Here is a 19249-nt window from a genome sequence, read left to right as displayed (position 1 = left end):
ACGGAGGGTGAGAAAGGAATTTTATTTTTATTTTTATATATAAGTAATAGATATACAAGATTGAAGCTGACTGCTTGAACAAACAGTGCATGTTAAGTCTTTGTTTATTACTGTGTAGTTCTCACCGCTTCATTGTGGCCATGCACTTGGAAATGCCCAAGGCTTTCACCAGGCAGCTCTAAGCTGTATTCCATTCACGCCTGCAACTTTATCTGTCCAGATTCAGCGTGTATAGGGTGAATGCTCCACAAGAACAAACATCAGCAGTCCAAACACAGAAGGTTACATAAACTCGAAGCTCTTGACCTTTGAAAAAGGATCATTGCTGGGAACATCCCGCTTTGATCCTTTACAGTAATGAACATAAAGAAACATGGTTGTACATTCAAAATAGCTGGAATGAGCTTTAGTGTTTTTAAGTATGTTTCTGCTTCAAGGCACGATTTCTCAACTCATCCATTATACAAAGAGAGTCTATTCAGTACATCAACCCCTTCAGATAAAATAAGTCCCGTGAAAACCTTACTAATTACCAATTGGTGAAGTGATTCAAATTTTGCAATTGTCAGGTTAGACAAACACACAAGCACTGTGCAGCTCCCCTTGATTAAAACTATTATGTATGATGTATGGCTAAATGGTAAAGAGATAAAATACAGAATCCACATACTTAGATTACCAGGCTTCTTGTCATCTTCTGAAGTCCCTGAAACTTTACTGTGAATAACACTGATTATCCCTTCTTCAAGTGGAAGAACTTAAGCCTGATTGATTGTTTTTGTTCTCAAAGTCGATGTGTTAGAAGCAAGAAAAAATAGCTGCGGCTCATTTCAGTCCTCAGGATCGAAGGTGTGACCTGATCAAAAAGACAAGCTGCTGTAGCCCAAAATGCCAAAGAAGTGGAGTCCATCCGTTGATGAGTTGGTGCTATTCTGGCAGCAAAACAGTGGACTATCGAAATATTAAGCTAGGGGTCATAATGTTTACCTCATTGGTGAGGTTTAGTGTATCAATTTGTTTACCGATTCAAAAAAAATTAAACTTATCCCATTCACTGGATCTAAAGTAATATTAGTTATATAACATTTATCTGTCAAACAAATGATACAACACACTTTTTGTATCATTCTTTCTTACCAGATCTGGGAGAAATTCTCAGCAAAACCGGTGGAGCCAAAACATTGGAGACATTGACCGTTAGCCGAACGGCAGAGATTCTTGTTGAATTGAGATGAATTGAGCACATGAGTGAATCCTCTGCATCACACACAACCTGATGTTCAGACGCATGGTAATCTGTGTCGTTTTCCGGAGAGCTGGAGAGAGGAGCAAATTTTATTATAAGGACTTTGATCAAAGACGTTGAACGTGTTACAAACTAAATGTTCTCGTAAGCCTGCAAACATGTGAAAAAAAGTTACTTTTGACAGGAACATTTCAAATCATGTGACAACAAAAATAGTTTTCTTGCTGTGAATAATTTGAAATGTTCTAAAAATGAAAAATAAATAAATAAATAAATGCACTCTTAGCAGCTGTGCATCATATTCCACGCTGTATCAGGTTGGTTAACTGTGCAATGATTTAGTTTCTTTTTTCTCGCCACTATTGAAGCCTGGACCTAGTGTTATACCTCACATTTTCCCCACCACTGACCAAAGTAAACAGCTGTGAGAGGTCAGGAAACACTCAACCACAAACAAGTACACATTCAGGCACTTTCAAAAACCAGAACACAAGTTTATACTTACATCTGCTGGAGGCTGACTGCCATACGAATGGGCTTCATCATACCAGATGACAGGCCACTGGACTTAAGATCACAAGTTAAATTTGACCAGGATTCATCAAATCCGCACAGAACGTCCAAACAGGTGCCTGACAAGAAACCACATTTGCATATTACCCCTTTGGGACCTGCAGCTGAAGGTCTCAGATGTTGAAATCAGAAGAAATGAGAAGCTACTCAATGTACCAGCTGAGGTTAAATAACTTGTTGGCAGCTGAATGATAATTGCAGATTCAGCAAAGATCCAAGTGGAGGCTCAGTCGGGTGGTGACTTAATACTATGATGCTTTGACTGATTTTAAGGCAAAAACATTTGCACAGTTACAATAACAAGCTGTGCATGGTAATCCTATCCTGATAAAAATTGGTGTATTTGTCCAATTTGCAATACATCTGTAATTTAGATATAAATATGGGTCTTTTCTCACACTAAACGTAAGTACAAGTCTTTCATCTAGTGCAGTTGAGACACTAACATTGTAACCAAGATAAAGTCAACTCCTTTGAATGAAGTGCTTAAAAGCAAAGAGATGTCAAGACATGCTGGAACACAGAAATGTTTTTCTTTTCAGCTTTTAACCTCTGTCATTAAACATGCAGGATTTGGGAACATTGGAAAGGATCTACATTCTCCAGGAAACATAGATGGGAATGTTCAACTTTTAACCAGCTGTAACATTGATCACGTCTGAGATTTTATAGCTGCCTAGATTTAAATTACGTAAACATGGGATCTTGACTCCTGGTAAATCCTCTCCTGTGATCCCTGTTCCTGGTGTGTCAGATCAGCTGTTAAGCCCAAACTGTTTACGGGTCTGAGGAAGCAGTTAGATACACAATGGGAGGCTTTAATTGTTCGCCATTAAACTCCGAGCTCTTGTGCATCACAGCTTTTTACAGATCGATTTAAAGAAAACCCACAAGCTTCTCCACCACCACATGTGCAAAATGAGCTGAGTATTTCATAATGACTCAACTGAATGGATTCCTGTCTCACTCACTGAACCTTCCTATCTCTTCTATACTGCAAGCAATCAAACAGTGCTTGGAGTGTAAATTTATTTATTTTATTTTACTTAGTTTTTATTTATTTATTTTTACTACAGACCTAAAGAAAGAAAAAGTAATCCTCCAGAGAGGTCATGTCAGGTTGATGTTTGGAACATTTCAATCAAAGACAAAAAAAGACTCATTTGACTTGCTAGTTAAGTCCATTCAACATATAATCATCCAAAACCTGCCTGTGCCTGCCAGCACACATGTTGATCACACCAGACTTTGATGTTGCAGTCAAAAACAGAACAACAAGATAGTTTCTCTTCATAAGATAAGTTCTTTTCAAATTGTGAACTCACTTTCAGCATTTTCTGCACTTTCTTACAGCCTTGGTACAAACTTTGCAATAAATGCGTTTTTAGATACACAATGGGAGGCTTTAATTGTTTAATTGGTAAAATGTTCCACTGAGAATATTTTTGCTGACAAGTTGTTTGGGAGGCATGCCTTTTTTTGTCGTACTATCACAAATAGAAAGATGTGGAATGTATTAAATGCTACTGGGGCTTTAACTGAAACATATTCTTTGGTAAGATCAGATTAAAATTGAGCTTTTTAGTAATTTTATGAGAGTTTGACTTGAATAAAGAATGAATGTGTAGAAAAGGAGAGGTTAACATTAGTTGTGGTTATTTGTGTTTCTGTTCACGGAGGAGCGTACCTACAACTGTGCTCTGGCCAGATGAGATTAAAATAACACCTGAGGTAGGTTTGGTGTTGAACAGTCAATAAAAAAAAATACTTCAAGCCTACTGTTATGCACAGTTGAGACCCTGATGCTGTGAGTGCATGGCGTCATAACCTCTTACTGGAACGTTTCACTCACTGCCACACAAACAGACAATATTTTGAACGTAAACTCTTACCGCCTAGAGACACTGGAGGTTTTGATTCAGCTGAGGAGCTCCTAAATTTGCAGCGTGGAGACTGTGGGAGGTTTAAATCAGACTGGCTTGTCCCTTCTTCTATATAAGTGTAAGCAGTAGGTGAGTCACAGCACACCTCATCTTGCCAGGGGACGTCCAGGGCGACTGAATGAACGGGAGCTCCAGGTCGCAAACACTGAACAGCTAAACACAGAGAGAAAGGAGAGTAGAACGGGTCAACAGTTTCAAAAAAATAATAGTTGGTGGCTTTTTATATTTTAAAAGATTAGGTCATTTTGAAAGGTCAAGGTATATATTTTTATATATTGTATAGCCTATGTCAAATTCTACTAGTAAAGAATACATAAACCGAAGTCAAAGACAGTTTTAGACTTTGTATACTTCTTTTCATTGCATCTCCAACATATTTCCAAACATTGTATTTCTGTCATGCCATACATATAAGTTTGCATTCTAAATAATTGGGGAGTGGCTTGTATTTTTAGAGCGTTTTATCCAGTCCAGAGGACTTTAAGCTCCATTCAGTCATTCACACGCTGATGTTGGGAAGATAAATTGTAGCCACAGCTGCCCTGGGACAGAGTGAGAAGTGTCTAGTCCAAAGACTGAGTTGTACAGCAAGAGGATTCAAACCGGCAAAACACAGGTTGCAAGATGAGTCCTTATTTTGAAGAACAGAGTGTGATGCTTTTTTTCATCCTGACAATTTAATAAAAAAACATTATTACCACTCACTCATGTCTCACTGTTGACCACAAAGTGGTTCTACATTAACTTCTCACAAATAGGACTGAAATCTTGTTTAAAGTTCAAGTTGATTCTTCAATTTTTCATGGTATAAAAAGGTATAATACATTTTTTTAAAGTTCAGTTTCATATGTATGTTAGCATATCCATTTAGGTATCAGGTAGTTTTGCACATCTGCAGAATAAAATTATTGTCCGTTCTTTACAAAAAAGCCCAAATTCAATCAGACTGAACAGAGGAAATCTGTGAAGTTTTTTTTTTTTTCCCCAGTCTCACTTTGACTAGGCCATTCTAACACGTTTATGTTTTCAGCCATTAACCTGCTTCAATTTGACTCTTTACAACATTTTAACTTCTTATGAGTTTAGGTTTTTTATTCAGCTTTGAGAGTATTTACGGTGCTTGATTTTTTTCCCCCCAGTATTGTTAAAAGTTGCTATTAAAATCCATGCGTCCAAACATCTTAGAAAGACAGAAAGCATGTAAACAGGATGCCATAGTTTGTCACTTGGGTGTTTGAAGAACGTCTTAAATTCTTCAAACAGCCAAGTTTGAAGAATTTAAGATGTAAAACATGATTCATTTTATAAGAAAATAATTGAGATGAAAAATGGTGCAACATAAGAAATTGTTCTATTTTACCTGACAATGAATGATTGCTAAAATCCAGCCTCTTACCAAACTTTAACCATAAGACCACATCATTATAAGATGTAGCAGAGGTAGGACCCTGTTACTAAGGGTTCTGATGTGACTGGATGCAAAAAACACATGGTTATTTTAGACATGATGTTTCAATATAAGATTTTCATCTTAAAAATGGTGAATGCTGGTTCTGACTTCTGTTCTCCACATATAAGACCAGAGTTCTGCATTCAAAAAACACAAATAAGATTTCAGAAAACATCCAACAACACAACACTGGAAACTGGAAACTCACCAAGCAGCATCAGGAGGACGTGAACCAGGACTGTCAACATTACGGACCAAGTCCTGGAAAAACACACACAAGCTGGAACGGTTACTAAACAACAATCCTTAACAGTAAAACAGACAAACAGGTGTGCCACTGTGATCAACATTGTACCAGGGAACCTGCATTTTTTCAGGAATTGTAATGATTAATTTTAAGTCAAGTATATGCTTGTAAACTCCTGCTAATACAGGCAGTAATTTAAAGTGTAAGATTCCTCTGTGCTCCGGTGCCAAGAAAGACGATGCCAAGTTCAGTCATCTTCAGACTTCGGTACAATTAGAAATCAAGGCTGACCACAAAAAAATAAATAAATTCACCGCAGTCTTTACAATTCAACTTCCTTTATGAGGAAAGTATCACAAGACTTCAAAACAGATTCAGTTATGTTTCTTCTTCAGCTGAAGAGATGCCTGCCTAGCATGTTCAGCTCATGATGCTGCATGGAAGGAACTTATCACAACACTTCAGTAAACTTTGAAATTACAACATTTAAGACAAGTCTTGTTCATTTAAGGACCACCAACTGAGACACAGCTTGCATGTTTTGTTTTGGTTTTGTAGACCTCTGAATTTCACTGTGTTTTTATGACAAGAAAACACATGTTTTGCCAACATGTGTTGAGCCAACAGCTTATTATTAACATTGATCTCAAATGCAAACTTGGTATCTTGACATGGCTAAAAGAAAACCCAGCATCATAAAGAAGTTGGAGCAGGAAAGAGTTGGCTGAGTGGATAAGCTGTAATTTTGGAGTGTGACGTTTTATGGTTTTAGGAAGGTGAATTATTATTATTTTTTCCCCCCAAATTAAAATGTGTCTGGTCAACTTATCGGCATTCAAATTCCTGGAGTTATATGCTGCAGAAAAAAAAGGGGTTCTGTTCAGAAGTGAAGACAGCATGTTCGTACCTGTCATGTTTTGTTTTTTTTTCCAAGTTTAAATTTCAAGTGCCATAACTTTGTAGGAAAGAATATAATCTAGTGATCAGAGCATCATTCCAGAACATCTCATTCAAATGATTGCATCATTTCCTGCACATACTACCAAGTGCATGAGCACTTGGTAGCATGGGTGTTAACCACCCACTTATTCAACTAAGGTGTGTTTGTAGACGAGACACACCTAAAACAGTCAGGCAAATGATTTCTGAGGACCAGAAATGAGAAACACATACTTTTTTGAAGCTTAATCTTTCTGGTCAACATTGCCACAGAAAATCTGGATTTTTGATAATGTCTATGCCACATCTCAAGCACCAATCAGAGAAGCATTCAAAGCAGAGAACCAGCAGGGCTCTAATTTCTGATGTCATAGCGTTAATTTCTGATAGACGTGATGCATCAGAAAGCATAATCCAGATAAAAACTATACACAATGTATTAATTGAGAGAAAGCTCCACATACACAAGTATGTGTATGTATAATTATTTTGAATTGTGTGAAAATAACACAATTCAGTGCATGTTTAAGCGGTTGTGCCAAACGCATTACATTTTTTCACATTACATCATGGTTTTCCATTTTGTTTTTAGAAATAAAAATATGATGAAATCCTTTACAATTACAACTATGGGGTATGTCTTAACCTTTGAACTTCTGAAAGCTGTCATTTTTTACAGCAGTTTGTAAAACTGCTTACATTCAGTCAGGTTGGATGCCAGATTCAAAACTGGACTCGCTAGAAGTTCTTTGACTGGGCCACGACGTGAAAATGCTTTAATTTATACGGTTTCATCATAGCTCTGGCTGTTAGTTTGGGGTTGCTGTAATCTTGGAAAGAGAACCTCCACCCCAGTCTATAACAAGCTATTTTTCAACATTGCCCTGTATTTAGTTCTTTTGATCCTCCTATAAACTCTGTCCAGATTTCCTGTCCTCGCTGGGGAAACTAAGCAAGTGCGAAAACTTTGTGCAGAACCTTTCACATGTCAAAAACCACAAAGCTTTACAATAAAAACAAGCACAAAAACAAAAAAATAGGAGATAAAACAAGAAAAAAGAAAAAAGAAAAGATGAAACAGCAAGCGTAACGTTCTGTTGCCTAAAGCTAGCAAAAAGCCTGTCTGTATTTAAAGAATCTTCAGCTGAAGGAAACAATCTGGAGGTCACAGTTCAAAAGGATTAATTTTCTTTGGTCCTAAAATGCATTTGTGGGACCATTAACCACCCCAGTTTTTAGGGGGACGGTGTGTTCAGGGTGAAGTGCAGTATTAGCTCTCCGTCACACATAGCATCCAAGCCATGAAGTTACATTTTGGTCTCATCTAACCAGATGACCTTTTAGCATGTTTACTGTGTCCCTTACATGGCTTATGGCAAACAAACAAATAAACAAAAAAAAACAAAGGTTCATTAACAACTTGAAAAATCTGTCCTTTCCTATTCTCCGTACAACACTTTGGTCAAACTTAAGTGTCGTCTTGTCACTCTGTCATAAGTCAGATTTATGGCTTGCTTGACTAACAGTTGTGTCAACAGACTCTTCAGTCTGAGCTAAGGATCTCTACTGGACTCCTGGATGCATTACTGATTAATAATTTCCTTGCACACCCTGTCAGGTTAGGTGGATGATCATATCTTGGCAGGTTTGCAGTTGCACTCTACTTTTGCTATTTTTAGACGATGGATTAGACAGAGCTCTTTGAGATGTCCACAGCTTGTCATAACATAAAAGACGGGAACTTAATTAGGGTAACAAGCTTCACTTTATAGAGACAATTTACATAGATCAATGTGGAGCCAGCAGACAGTTAGGTCTGGAGAAAATTTTTAAAGTATTTCCAACCCATATTGTTCTGATAGGTTAACGTTTGGGTGCCTCCAAATGGTTTATTGACTTTTCCTATTAATTTTGGTTTGGGTCAATTGAATTTGACCCAATAGATATGAACTTGTGCAGGAATCTACTCAGAGGCTTATGTAAACATCATAATTCATACGACTCATCCTAAAACAGACTGGTAAACTTTTTCACACTGTTGAGGTTGGAATTTGACTCTGGTGTTATAACATTCCTAGCTGATTTTCAACACTTCCTACACAGGTTTAATCTGATCACAGTAAGAGTCACGGTATAAACAGGAGTACAAAATTCCTGCCAAACAGATCAAATACCACTGTGTCTTAATTAAGTAACAGAATATCATTTCTGGGACATAACTGCAGGTTGAATTTAGTGTATATATTTGGTTAAGAAACGTATGTGAGTAATAAGAAAAACAGCTTTTTAAGAGAGCAGATGTACAAACTCTGACACTCTGTTAGAATGCAATAGTTGTTATTGTTATTATAGATTATTATTACTATTTTTTTTAGAAATTCAGATTACAGGAGGTGAGGATCTCATTTAAAAACCAACATTTACTTTCAGGTATATGACACTACTTGAGTTACAGGTGAATTTATGCATTTTTATTTTTACTCTTTTGTTTGTTTGTTTATTTGACCAGTCCTCTCCTAGTCATGTCTTTATTGTACAACACTTTGGTCCGATGCTGTTCTTACAAAAAAAATGGAATGTTCAAAGTGATGTGCTTAGTTTATGAAACAGGACGGCAATCCTTTGTCAGTTTTCTCCACCTATGACTAACTAATGAGTCACATTATCAACAAGTCATATCACAACAGAAAGGAGTGTGTTGATTTTATCCTACCATCTCAGTAAACCCTCTCTTTGTGCAGAGCTCCACAATAGATAAAGATCTGCATTTATTCATGACTGTTGAAGCTGTAGTCGTTGAGTCAGGTAGTTCTTTAGAAATAAAATACAAGCACACACTCATTCACATTTACAAACCGGTTGAAAAGTAAAATACAAGCACAGGTTGAATACAAGCACAGGTTCTTATCTCAAAGTAACCACTCTACTTTGATACCAGATTCAATCCTAGTTTATTAAAGGGAATGAGGCAACTAAGACACCTTCATTGTAGAACAAAGTTGCCCTTGCAGATGCAGGCAACCAGCTTATTGTTACAGGTATGTCTAAGAACATAAATGTGTGTTGGGGAAGTGCTGTTATAACACAATTTCCTCTGCAAGTTGAAGGGCCTGTCACTGCGTTTAAATAAAAGCATCTGTGTGCATCCAACTATTGCAGACCACGCACTGCTGATCACATGCGGTTTCGAATGCAGTGTGGCAGCTCCAACTGCTCAGTTGTCACAAAACAACACACAATTAATTTTCTCCTCCGTAACAAATGCAGACCAACATGCTTTTTACAACCAAAACAGTAACTATTCTCCAGTTTCACAAGAGGCTGGGCCCCCCTGGTGTGTGCCGCCATTTCTCATCTACACTCCGAGTCTCTCTGACGCCTGGCACCTAGAGTGAGCTTTTTGACAGTCCGCTGATTCGTTTTACATGGAACAAGACGAAATCAGAGGGAATTCAACGGAAAGGAAGTTAAACTGATAGGCTAGGCTGATTTGGAACAATAAAGCAGTATAAAAATGTTGAAATATACCGAAAAGTTATGAGAATTTTTAAATTGTATAAAATGTATAACTTCAAATGACTTTATTTGTCCCACAAGGGGCAATTCCAAAGCACATATTGCAAACAGACTCAAAAGTGATAGCTCAAACAATATGATTTATGAAATTCACCAATACTAATAAACACGTAAATATAAGTATGTAATAAAAAAAGCACTGTGATTTATGCACGAAGTGTGAAGTTTAAAAAAAACGGACGAAAAAAGAAAGAGTGTGGCTCCAGAAACAGCAGGGAGACAGAATAAACTCCAACTGTAATTACATGTTAAATAGTCCGGGTTCTTACGTTTTAATTGCCGGGAAGCTTCATGAAGGTTTTCTTTTTGCCAAGATCAGCCGGGTGAGTTAAATCCGCCGCGCTGCTGCCACAGCTCACGCCCCGCTGACAGATAAGGAGCTCAGTGAGAGAAAAGGTACCACGCAGCAGATGCTGCTTGGTTGTCGTTTTGTAGAGGAACTGAAGAGTGGAGCACTGAGGGGAGGAGGAAGAGCGAGAGCGGATCCTGTTATCCCGTGGTGCGTTCAGGAAGCCTCCGAAATTACACTAATTTTATGGGATGTACATAAACCGAGCACAGCATATTTCTTGGGAGGACTCCGAACTACATCAAGCATCTCTCTCTATGAAACATGTGTTTAATTTGAATCAAATCGCAAAAAGCATCTGTCTTTAAATTACTTAGAATAAGGGAAATATGTTTTTTTTGTTTTTTTTTCCGAGATCTTTTGGCCTACTTCATGTTGTCAGACAGGTTCTATAAGTTCATCATGCCAGTCTATGGCTTGGGTCAGTTTTTGTTATTAATCACAATGCATCCCCTGAACCTGAGGCTTCTAGTTGTAGCTTCCGATCTGCAAAAATATGGCTGAAAGGCAATCACACTTCATTTTTAACTACTTTGAGCATCTTTAAGAAACTCTAGTTTAAAAACTGCAACATCATAGATATTTCAAACCTGGATTAGATCATTCTATACTAAATGCAAAATATTTGGCACTGAGTTTGCGATTTGTGAAACCTTTATTTGATTGCTGGGATTCAAACTGACCATGCGTGCACTTTTAGACGTTTTCATTTATTTAAATTTTATGGTATTGGAAACTGCTGTAATAATGGGACAATCCTGTCACCTTCCCATCTGCCTCACTTTTCCTGAGTGTCAATCTGGGACTGCAGGAGGATTAAATAAAGTATTTGAACATTTATAGACATTTACTTACTTCATGGTACATTTAATTATTTAATGATGTATTTATTTATGTCGTTTTGTCCCTTAAAGTTCTACATACATTTCTAAAGAGGTGGTGCCGCAGCATGAGTGTGTTGAAAAGTAGTCTGGTGGCTACTGTGATGCTAAATCCATCAAAGTTCCTATTCTGTCTTATACTCTCTCTGCATTTATTTTCTTCTGACTGTGAAAACTTGGCACTTATACAAACACATGCAGAACCGGATCTCTGTGTTGCAGATAGTTGCTATTAAAATTCTTGTTGTTTGAGAGCATGGACTGTGCAATACAAACAATTTTCTATAATCAGTTGTCTGTACACCGTCTCACACCCAATGACTTCTGGAGATATGCAAATTTGTTTTAGTATTATTCATAATATCCAAGAACTGGAACTTTTAGGAATGTACCAAGTGATTCTTTTTTTAGATTCATTGTTGGGTTTTGTTAGACACTAGCAGATGTTTGTAGAGCTACACAACAACAGGGTTTGCATACAATTGACTCTTTTGAGGATTTCATAAAAGGGGATTTAAAAAGTAAAGAACTAAAGAGAAACATTTTAATAATTATCATTTGGTATGATTTGAAAGTGAGCTAAGCTCTTTGTATGTGTGTTTAATCTGGGTGTGTGTGTCAGAATGAAATAGTGACTGCAGTCACTATCTGACTATGTGACGTAGAAAAGAATGCGTCATTGTGTGCCTCAGTGAAGGGGAGGAGAGTCATTTGCAAGTGGATTTAATCTGTCTGCCTCACAACGAAGGGCATCACATCCATTTTCCAACCCACTTATCTTTATTTGAATAGATTTGCCTCATCTGTTTTCAGTGCCCCCACATCCTTCAACTGACTGAAAACTGCAGTGACAGTCAGAGCCTGGCAGCCTATGCTTTTACACACATTTAAAACAAAAGCAAATGCAAATGTCAGGAAATAATCTCTTTTTTTTATCAAATTAATATTTTTTATTTTTGTGGCTGTGGAAGGCAAAAGTCTAAGCTACATTCACCCCATGTCTCACCTGTTGATTGCTGAACATGCTGAATATGGCCACCAGCCAACTCACAACAGGATTAGGGTGGCATACAAAATGGATAACTGGATAATTAAAGTTATTGAAAAGCAAGGATGGTACATTTTAGAAAACTGTCCACATGAAATCCTACACAAGCTGTAAAGTCTTCCTCTTCTGCAGTCATTTCACCTCACAACATTAAAAGAGGAGCGATTTGAGACTTACACCCCTGCTACATACATTTTGAATTTAGGTCAAGTTTTCAGGTTCACTGACCAGTGTGAGCAAAACAAAGACAGTGCTACAACAGAAGCCTGAACTTAAATTGAGGAGACTCTCCTCTATGCTGACATCATTCCAACCTGTGAACAGGATGACCTCATCGTTTCGACACAAATTAAATCCTCAGGGAGAAAACATCAGTTTTCTGAGAGATGTCTCAGAACACAAAAAATGTTGTCATCTCATTCCACATTTTGTATGAAACCTAATAATGTTTTGAGGTTCAAACAATAAAGCAGCTAGAATATTGTCTTGTCCATCTCTTTAGAAAACATTGTTTTCACTGCTGTGTTGGAATTACCATTTTAAGTAACTCAAACTGGTTTATTCAAACAGTTTACTGTTGGTACACTCTCATTAGTTGCACCGTATGATACGCATCAGCAACCACAGCTCATTACTTTATAGTTTGTCTCAAATTAAACACATTTTATTTTATTAATTGTTTAAAATAGTCAGTAGAAATGACACTGTGCTTTCAGAGGCTCCTTTTTCCTTGGTCACATGCTGCTTTTCACTTTCTAACATCAAAATGACTGGACTGCTGAGTTGCCCATGTCTAAATTAAAAGTAAATGAGCCATGACTCAAATAGGAGAGCCAACTGTTGAATAATTAAAGCACACGATGGAGAGGAAACACCTTCAGAGGGGCTTACACACTGACATCATCCACACACTGAGATCATGATCTCAAGCTTGAATGTCAACACTAAGGCGTGATGATGTCATCTCCTTTCAATGGCTCTGCTGGGATGTGATTTTGACATTCTCTTATTTTTAGACAGTCCCACAGCATCAGAAATTCTGGTTAATTTTGTATGTAATTTAAATTCAAATATAGATAGTAAGAAATATAAATGTTTTGTTACTCTAACATTTTTATTTCTCTAATATTTATCAAAAATTATATTTTGGGTCAACTGGTAATGTGGGATCATCCATATGTAAACTGTTTTTGAAGTGTGACCTGTAGATAAGTTGATAAATACAAAAAATTAGAGAACAAAAAACAAAAAAACTCCACATGGAGCTTCTAAATGTGCTGTTCTTTCATAATAACCACACAGAAGTATGCACACGCTGTTCTGCTGATGTTAAATGATGGGGGTTGTTTTGCTAGATATCATGTTTCAGGGGCTGCATAATACAGTCAGCAGGAGAAACAGGCTGGACTAGGCAGCAGAACTGTTTACAACACTAATTATTTGTTTACAAGACTGATAAGCTATTGATTTGTTATTTTCCTGCCTGGGTCACATCTTGTACACAGTATTCCAAAACATTTTATAAATATTTAACAGATGCTAATTATGACATCATTTTGAGATCTCAACAGAATTTACACATTTTGTTTCATTATAACTACAAAGTAAAATGTCTTTTATTGTGATTATCATTATAACAGATCCGTGGTTCCCAAACCTTTCAGCTTCCAACCTAAAGAAATAAAAGTTTACAATGGGTACAGAGACAGCACAAACAGCAAACCCTTCTCTTTCTAAGTATGGATTTGGTTTCTCCTCTGAGAATGAGAGTTCTCAGACTAACCTTGGTCTGTCTGCAGAAGTCGCTTTCATTTGCCACACTGACATTGCTACCCAGCTTTCCTGGGTCAGAATAGCTGACCCAGGAAAGCTGGGTCAGTTTTCCTGGGTCATTTTTGTGCTTTGAAAAGCAATTGTAAAAGCTTCTGTTTGCAATCACACTAACTGTTAGCATGTGTTAACATGTTCGCCACAACAGAAAGCTTTGCATAGTGACTAAAATCAATGTGACAATGTGACCAACTATGTGCTCCCAGGAATGCAGCGTCTTACATTTGGAATTCAATGCTTTTGCTGTAGTTAAGTGTTCTGGATAATGCATCCATTTTCTATAATATGAAATAGGCCAGTAGTTCAGAGCTGTCATCTAGGAAACACATCTTGATGATGTAAAATTGACAGATGCAATGTTGTTTTATGTGAAAACAAAGTCGTTTTTGTGCCAAAAGTTCAACTGGCAGCTCTTTAAAACATCAGCACAGTGCTTTTCCTGGTGCCGCTGACAGACTTATGCTGAATCAAGTCAAGAAATATAACCAACGCTGAATGCAATCCCAAAGGTCCTATGTTAAATGCATTGTCAGAAATTACCATCATACAAGAGACAAGATACATTTAAAAATGGCAACAAAGCAAATGAAAATTGAGTGCATGAGTCAAGGTACTGCCTACATGAAAGGATCAAGGTAGAAACCTGCATCTTCATTATAAATGTGCTCAAATCTTTGTCTATATTTTGCTAATGTAAAAGAATAAATAAAAAATTGCATTAGTGGTGTTTCCATTAAATAAGGAATGCAATTAAAATCACATGTGAATAAGCCATCAAAAATCATGGCGGTGACTAACATAAACAGTTACATAAGGTATATTTATAATTCAGCCATTGCTCTACCACCTATCAGTCGTCATAGGAGATGTTGACAACTTATTCAGGTGTTGGATTTACAAACCCTTCATACTGAGGAGCGGCTGCATATGCAGTGGTTTGTGGAACCTGTAAGTTGATTGTACAGACGACCTTCGGATCAAACACGTTCAAATGACAGACAACTTTATGACCTGTGTGATGCTGTGAGAGCTCTGGTGGAGCCAGCTGCACATTGTCTGAAAAGCATATATTAAAAATTCTCCTACTACTTCATATGGTCTTTGTTATTTTCACTAGCAGCACCACCTGGTTGTTGATCATGTGACTGATTAGGAAAAAAAAGTGATTCCATTGCAGTTTTATGAAATAAATCTATTTCAATATTTCTGAAAAACCACCTCATCCTACCAAAAAAATGTTTCTTCTAAATTGACGTGTTCACGTTAATCAGATTTATTGTCTGAATTTCAAGTTGTGCAATTGCATGGTTAATGTTCTTTGCCAGGCAGAGTATTCTTTGCGTAGTTTGAGGATGAAAGAGCAGCACTACAACCATTGAATACTCACTCTCCAGTCCTACCAAGTTGAGCAAACACTTCACATCTTCAACAGTAATAAAGCAGCAGTGCCAGATGGTGTTCCACAGGCCAACCATTACATGTACAGATGATACCATCCCTGTTCCACTACAAGCAGCTCTCAGTCTCCCAGAAAAACCAACACCAACATGTTGGGATACTGGATGTTGCTTTTAGCTCAGCCTCTGACTACAGCAGTATACATAGGCTGGTTGACAAACGGTGCATATTTTTGTCTCTGGGTCAAGGATTCCCTCCCAAATAAATGTCACTATGTCAGTCTGTGTAATCACATCTTACTGGTGTCCCCCAAGATTATGTACTCTGCCCACCTTGTACACCCACAACTGCTCTACAACCTACATTTCAAACTCTATTATTAAATTTGCAAATGTTGTTCGATGACAATCACAGTTAACCCCAGGATCAGCAGAGAAGAGATGAAATGTCCCAACAAATTTCAGAGACGCACACAGAAGACCTGAACTGCAGCAATAATTCTGCACATTAATGTCTAAATGTGAATTATTTCTAAAGACACAGAAATGCAACAAACTCAAAGAAGATACTATGAAAAACATTTACTCCTGCATTATAGAAAGTGCATTAATCTATAGTTTTACAGTAAGGATTCATAACTGCATAAAAACAATTTAAGAAGGATTTAGGGATCTTTTTGGTATCTTTTGGTAACAAAGAGGGCAATAAGAAGATTTTTCTGTGTTGCAACAAAGTTGGAACAGCACAGACAATTTTTAATGAGATAGAACAGCAAAGTAATGTGTCCACATACTGTGTTTGTAGAGAGGGAAACATAGTGAGAGAACAGCATTCAGATCTCACAGGAATGAAGGACATGTCTGCAAATAATTCAGTTTACGAGTAGTATTAGATGAAGCATTCATCAGAGGACACAAACACCGATCTAGAGGATACTAAGAGCCATGTTGTTGGGATTCTTCTGTGTGTTTTGTGAAAAACAAATTTCTTCCAGATTTTTGTGGATAATTCTGGCTGGGACACCAGGAGAATTTACACACCACAGCAAAGGGCCTGAGGGGGATGATGTGATTTCTCTAATGCTGTGTGGCTCGGCTCTCTGTCTTGCAGCCCTCCCAGCCCATCATTCTGTTGTTTCGACAGAGCAGAACCGTATATACTCTCACCTTGTACCCTGCACTACTACAACCGTTTCATCACAGCCTGATTGAGCTACTAATAAAACCACACTCTTTCCCACTGGCCTAGTGCCCACCTCTGGTTTACTCACCCACACATGCTGACACATCCAGCTTCTCCGTCACATATTCTGCACTAAGCAGATTAGATGCTATCCTCTGAGAGACAAGCAAGATTATGAAAAAGTGCATATCATTTTTTGTTGTTTTTGTTGAAGCCTGTTGGGGGGGGGAAATAGGAGGTGAAACAGTGCAAAGCTTGTGCGTCACCAGATTTTATTGTGTTAAACCTGGTGAAATGTCCCTTTTCAACCAAGACAATAAAGACAACCAAATAATTGAAAATGAGATTATATATTGATATTGCTGCTCCAAGTAGCATTTGTAGCTGCATTTTAAATTGAAAAAGGTTTATGTAGCTTATTTAATTTCTGCTGCTTGAATTTTCAGTCTCAGAAATTCATAATTCCAACAGATGTTTTTAGAAAGTTTTTGTTTATTCTTTCAAATGTTGATTTCTAATTATTTCTACTCTAAATTTAAAATGGTAAACTGTATTCTGGTGTAATTTTCACTTAACACTTGAAAGTTAAATTGTTCTATCATAAATTTAACAAGAATTGTGTTTAGACCAACATACCTGTAGATATTTACACATTTGTTCTCTATCAATTGTGCCATCTGTGTGTAAAAACCTCTAAATTAACAGAATAAAGGCTTTCAGACGTCCATCTGTGTATAATCTACATAATATGTTTCACTTCAAAATAAATGGGCTTTTCAGTAGTATTTCAATGTATTGAATGAATCTGTATTTGATTGCAGAGTTGACATCAAGTCTTGTATACATGAGCAAAAAAACGTAGAACCACCACTGAAGAAAGAGCAACAGATAAATGGAGCAGCAGCAAAGAATGAAAGAATATACAGAATGACATTAACATTTCTCATAACAGAAAATGTACTTTTGAAAAAGACAGGCTATGATGAACAAACAAAAGCTAACGAGATTTTCTCAGATGTCTTGGAGTCTTAACTTTCCAACCATATGAAGAAAGAAACTATGATTCTGGAACAAGTATTCAGTTATAGCACTTTCTTTTCAAATGTTAATGGTGGCTTCCAAGCCCATTAAAAACATCCTGTTTTCTTTTTCACTAAAGAACTGTTTAGCAGTAATTTGCAACAGTAAAAAAGTTATTGTACTCAATGAATTGTGTAAAACAAAAAGACTTCAGTGGGAAAAAGAGGCTTATTTAGGGAAGGAGAAGATCAAGTGAGGGGTGGGGTTGAGTTGGACGGAGGACGGAGTGTGTGTGTATGTGTGTGTGTTCAGGTATAAGGCCCACACCTAAGCTCGGCTAACCCATACACAGGGTAAGTTGTGCCATTTGTGCTAGAAGTTATGTTTAGTATAATTGTGATTGTTTGAAGGGATGCACAACATCCAGAAATATATGCAGGTATATAAGTTAATGACCAAACTAAGACTGTCTTTATGTAATGATTCTAAATATGGAAAATGCCTCATCTTGCCCCAGTGCCATTTTATAACACAATTAAGTACTTTTCTTAACTTCAATTTTTATAAAATGTTGTATACATCCCTAGAAGAAATTTGACTTCACAATTTGGACCTTAAAATTGGTCTCTGTCTCTTTAAGAAACATCTACTCTTTCCAACACTCTGCCTTCTGCACACCATCATAACACTGCTTCCCCAATAAACTGTTTACATCTGCAACAACTCAAGATATCAACCAGGAAGTAAAAGCTTGAGCTCAAATGGGTCTTCCAAATGGACAATGACCCAAAGTGCTAGAACTGAATACCAAAATGGTTACAAAGTGGCTCAAGGATAGAAAAGTCAATGTTTTGGAGTGGCTGTCACAAAATACCTGATCTCAATCCTACCAAACATTAAGCGAATGAGTGGACTTGCAAACATTGCTCAGATACACCAGTTCTGTCAGGATGAATGGACCAAAATTCCTGCCAACTATTGTGAGAAGCTTGTGGAAGGAAACCCAAAACATTTCATACAACTTAAGGCAATGATACCAAATACTAATGAGGTCCAGTTAAACTTTTGACTTTGAAGAAAGTAAAAATTACCTTAAAAAATTATCCCCGTCATTATTCTGGCAGTTGGCAAATAGAAAATATGATTGTAAAACATGAAAAGTTTATTCTGATTTCACATCAGGCAGCGTGAAAAAATTCATGTGTCCTTTCACAGTGCCTGTAAACCTCTAGTTTTAACTGTAAGGTAATTTTATTTATATAGCACTTTTTCAGCAACAAGGCAATTCAAAGTGCTTTACATGAGTTAAAAGGAAATACAAACAAAATAACATACCAAAGGATAGAAAAAAAGAGGAAAGAAAACTAATGTTGTTCTAAAGTATGTAAACTAAGTGCTTCTGTTCAGGGTTGCTAAGTATCTAATTCCATTTTAAATTTCTAAATGTAAACTGTAAATGTACCATACACAAACTCTGTAATGATGAAACTGTTTTTGGTTGATGCACTTTTGCTTCTAGGTCCTACAAAGCAGCATTATCCAAGCAGCAGGGGATATTACACACACA

At 37.1% G+C, this 19249-nt stretch overlaps 1 protein-coding gene across 1 annotated transcript in view; it reads right to left on the bottom strand.

The window, feature by feature from the left end:
- Positions 1-10424, bottom strand: part of lepr (leptin receptor) — a 37951-nt gene extending 27527 nt beyond the window's left edge. Inside the window, exons 1-5 of the mRNA XM_016670794.1 lie at positions 10244-10424; positions 5421-5473; positions 3712-3915; positions 1752-1878; positions 1138-1316 (exon numbers count right to left, since the gene is read on the bottom strand). Of these exons, the coding sequence (XP_016526280.1) occupies positions 1138-1316; positions 1752-1878; positions 3712-3915; positions 5421-5460 (550 nt within the window). The 5' untranslated portion in view covers positions 5461-5473; positions 10244-10424. The remainder of the gene's footprint in view (positions 1-1137; positions 1317-1751; positions 1879-3711; positions 3916-5420; positions 5474-10243) is intronic.
- Between the last annotated feature and the right edge of the window lie 8825 nt (positions 10425-19249).

This window comes from Poecilia formosa, unplaced genomic scaffold (assembly GCF_000485575.1).
Source record: "Poecilia formosa unplaced genomic scaffold, Poecilia_formosa-5.1.2 Scaffold38, whole genome shotgun sequence".
NCBI lineage: Eukaryota > Metazoa > Chordata > Actinopteri > Cyprinodontiformes > Poeciliidae > Poecilia > Poecilia formosa.
Note: the sequence above shows the minus strand (reverse complement) of the source record. Positions and strands in the feature narration are given on the sequence as shown.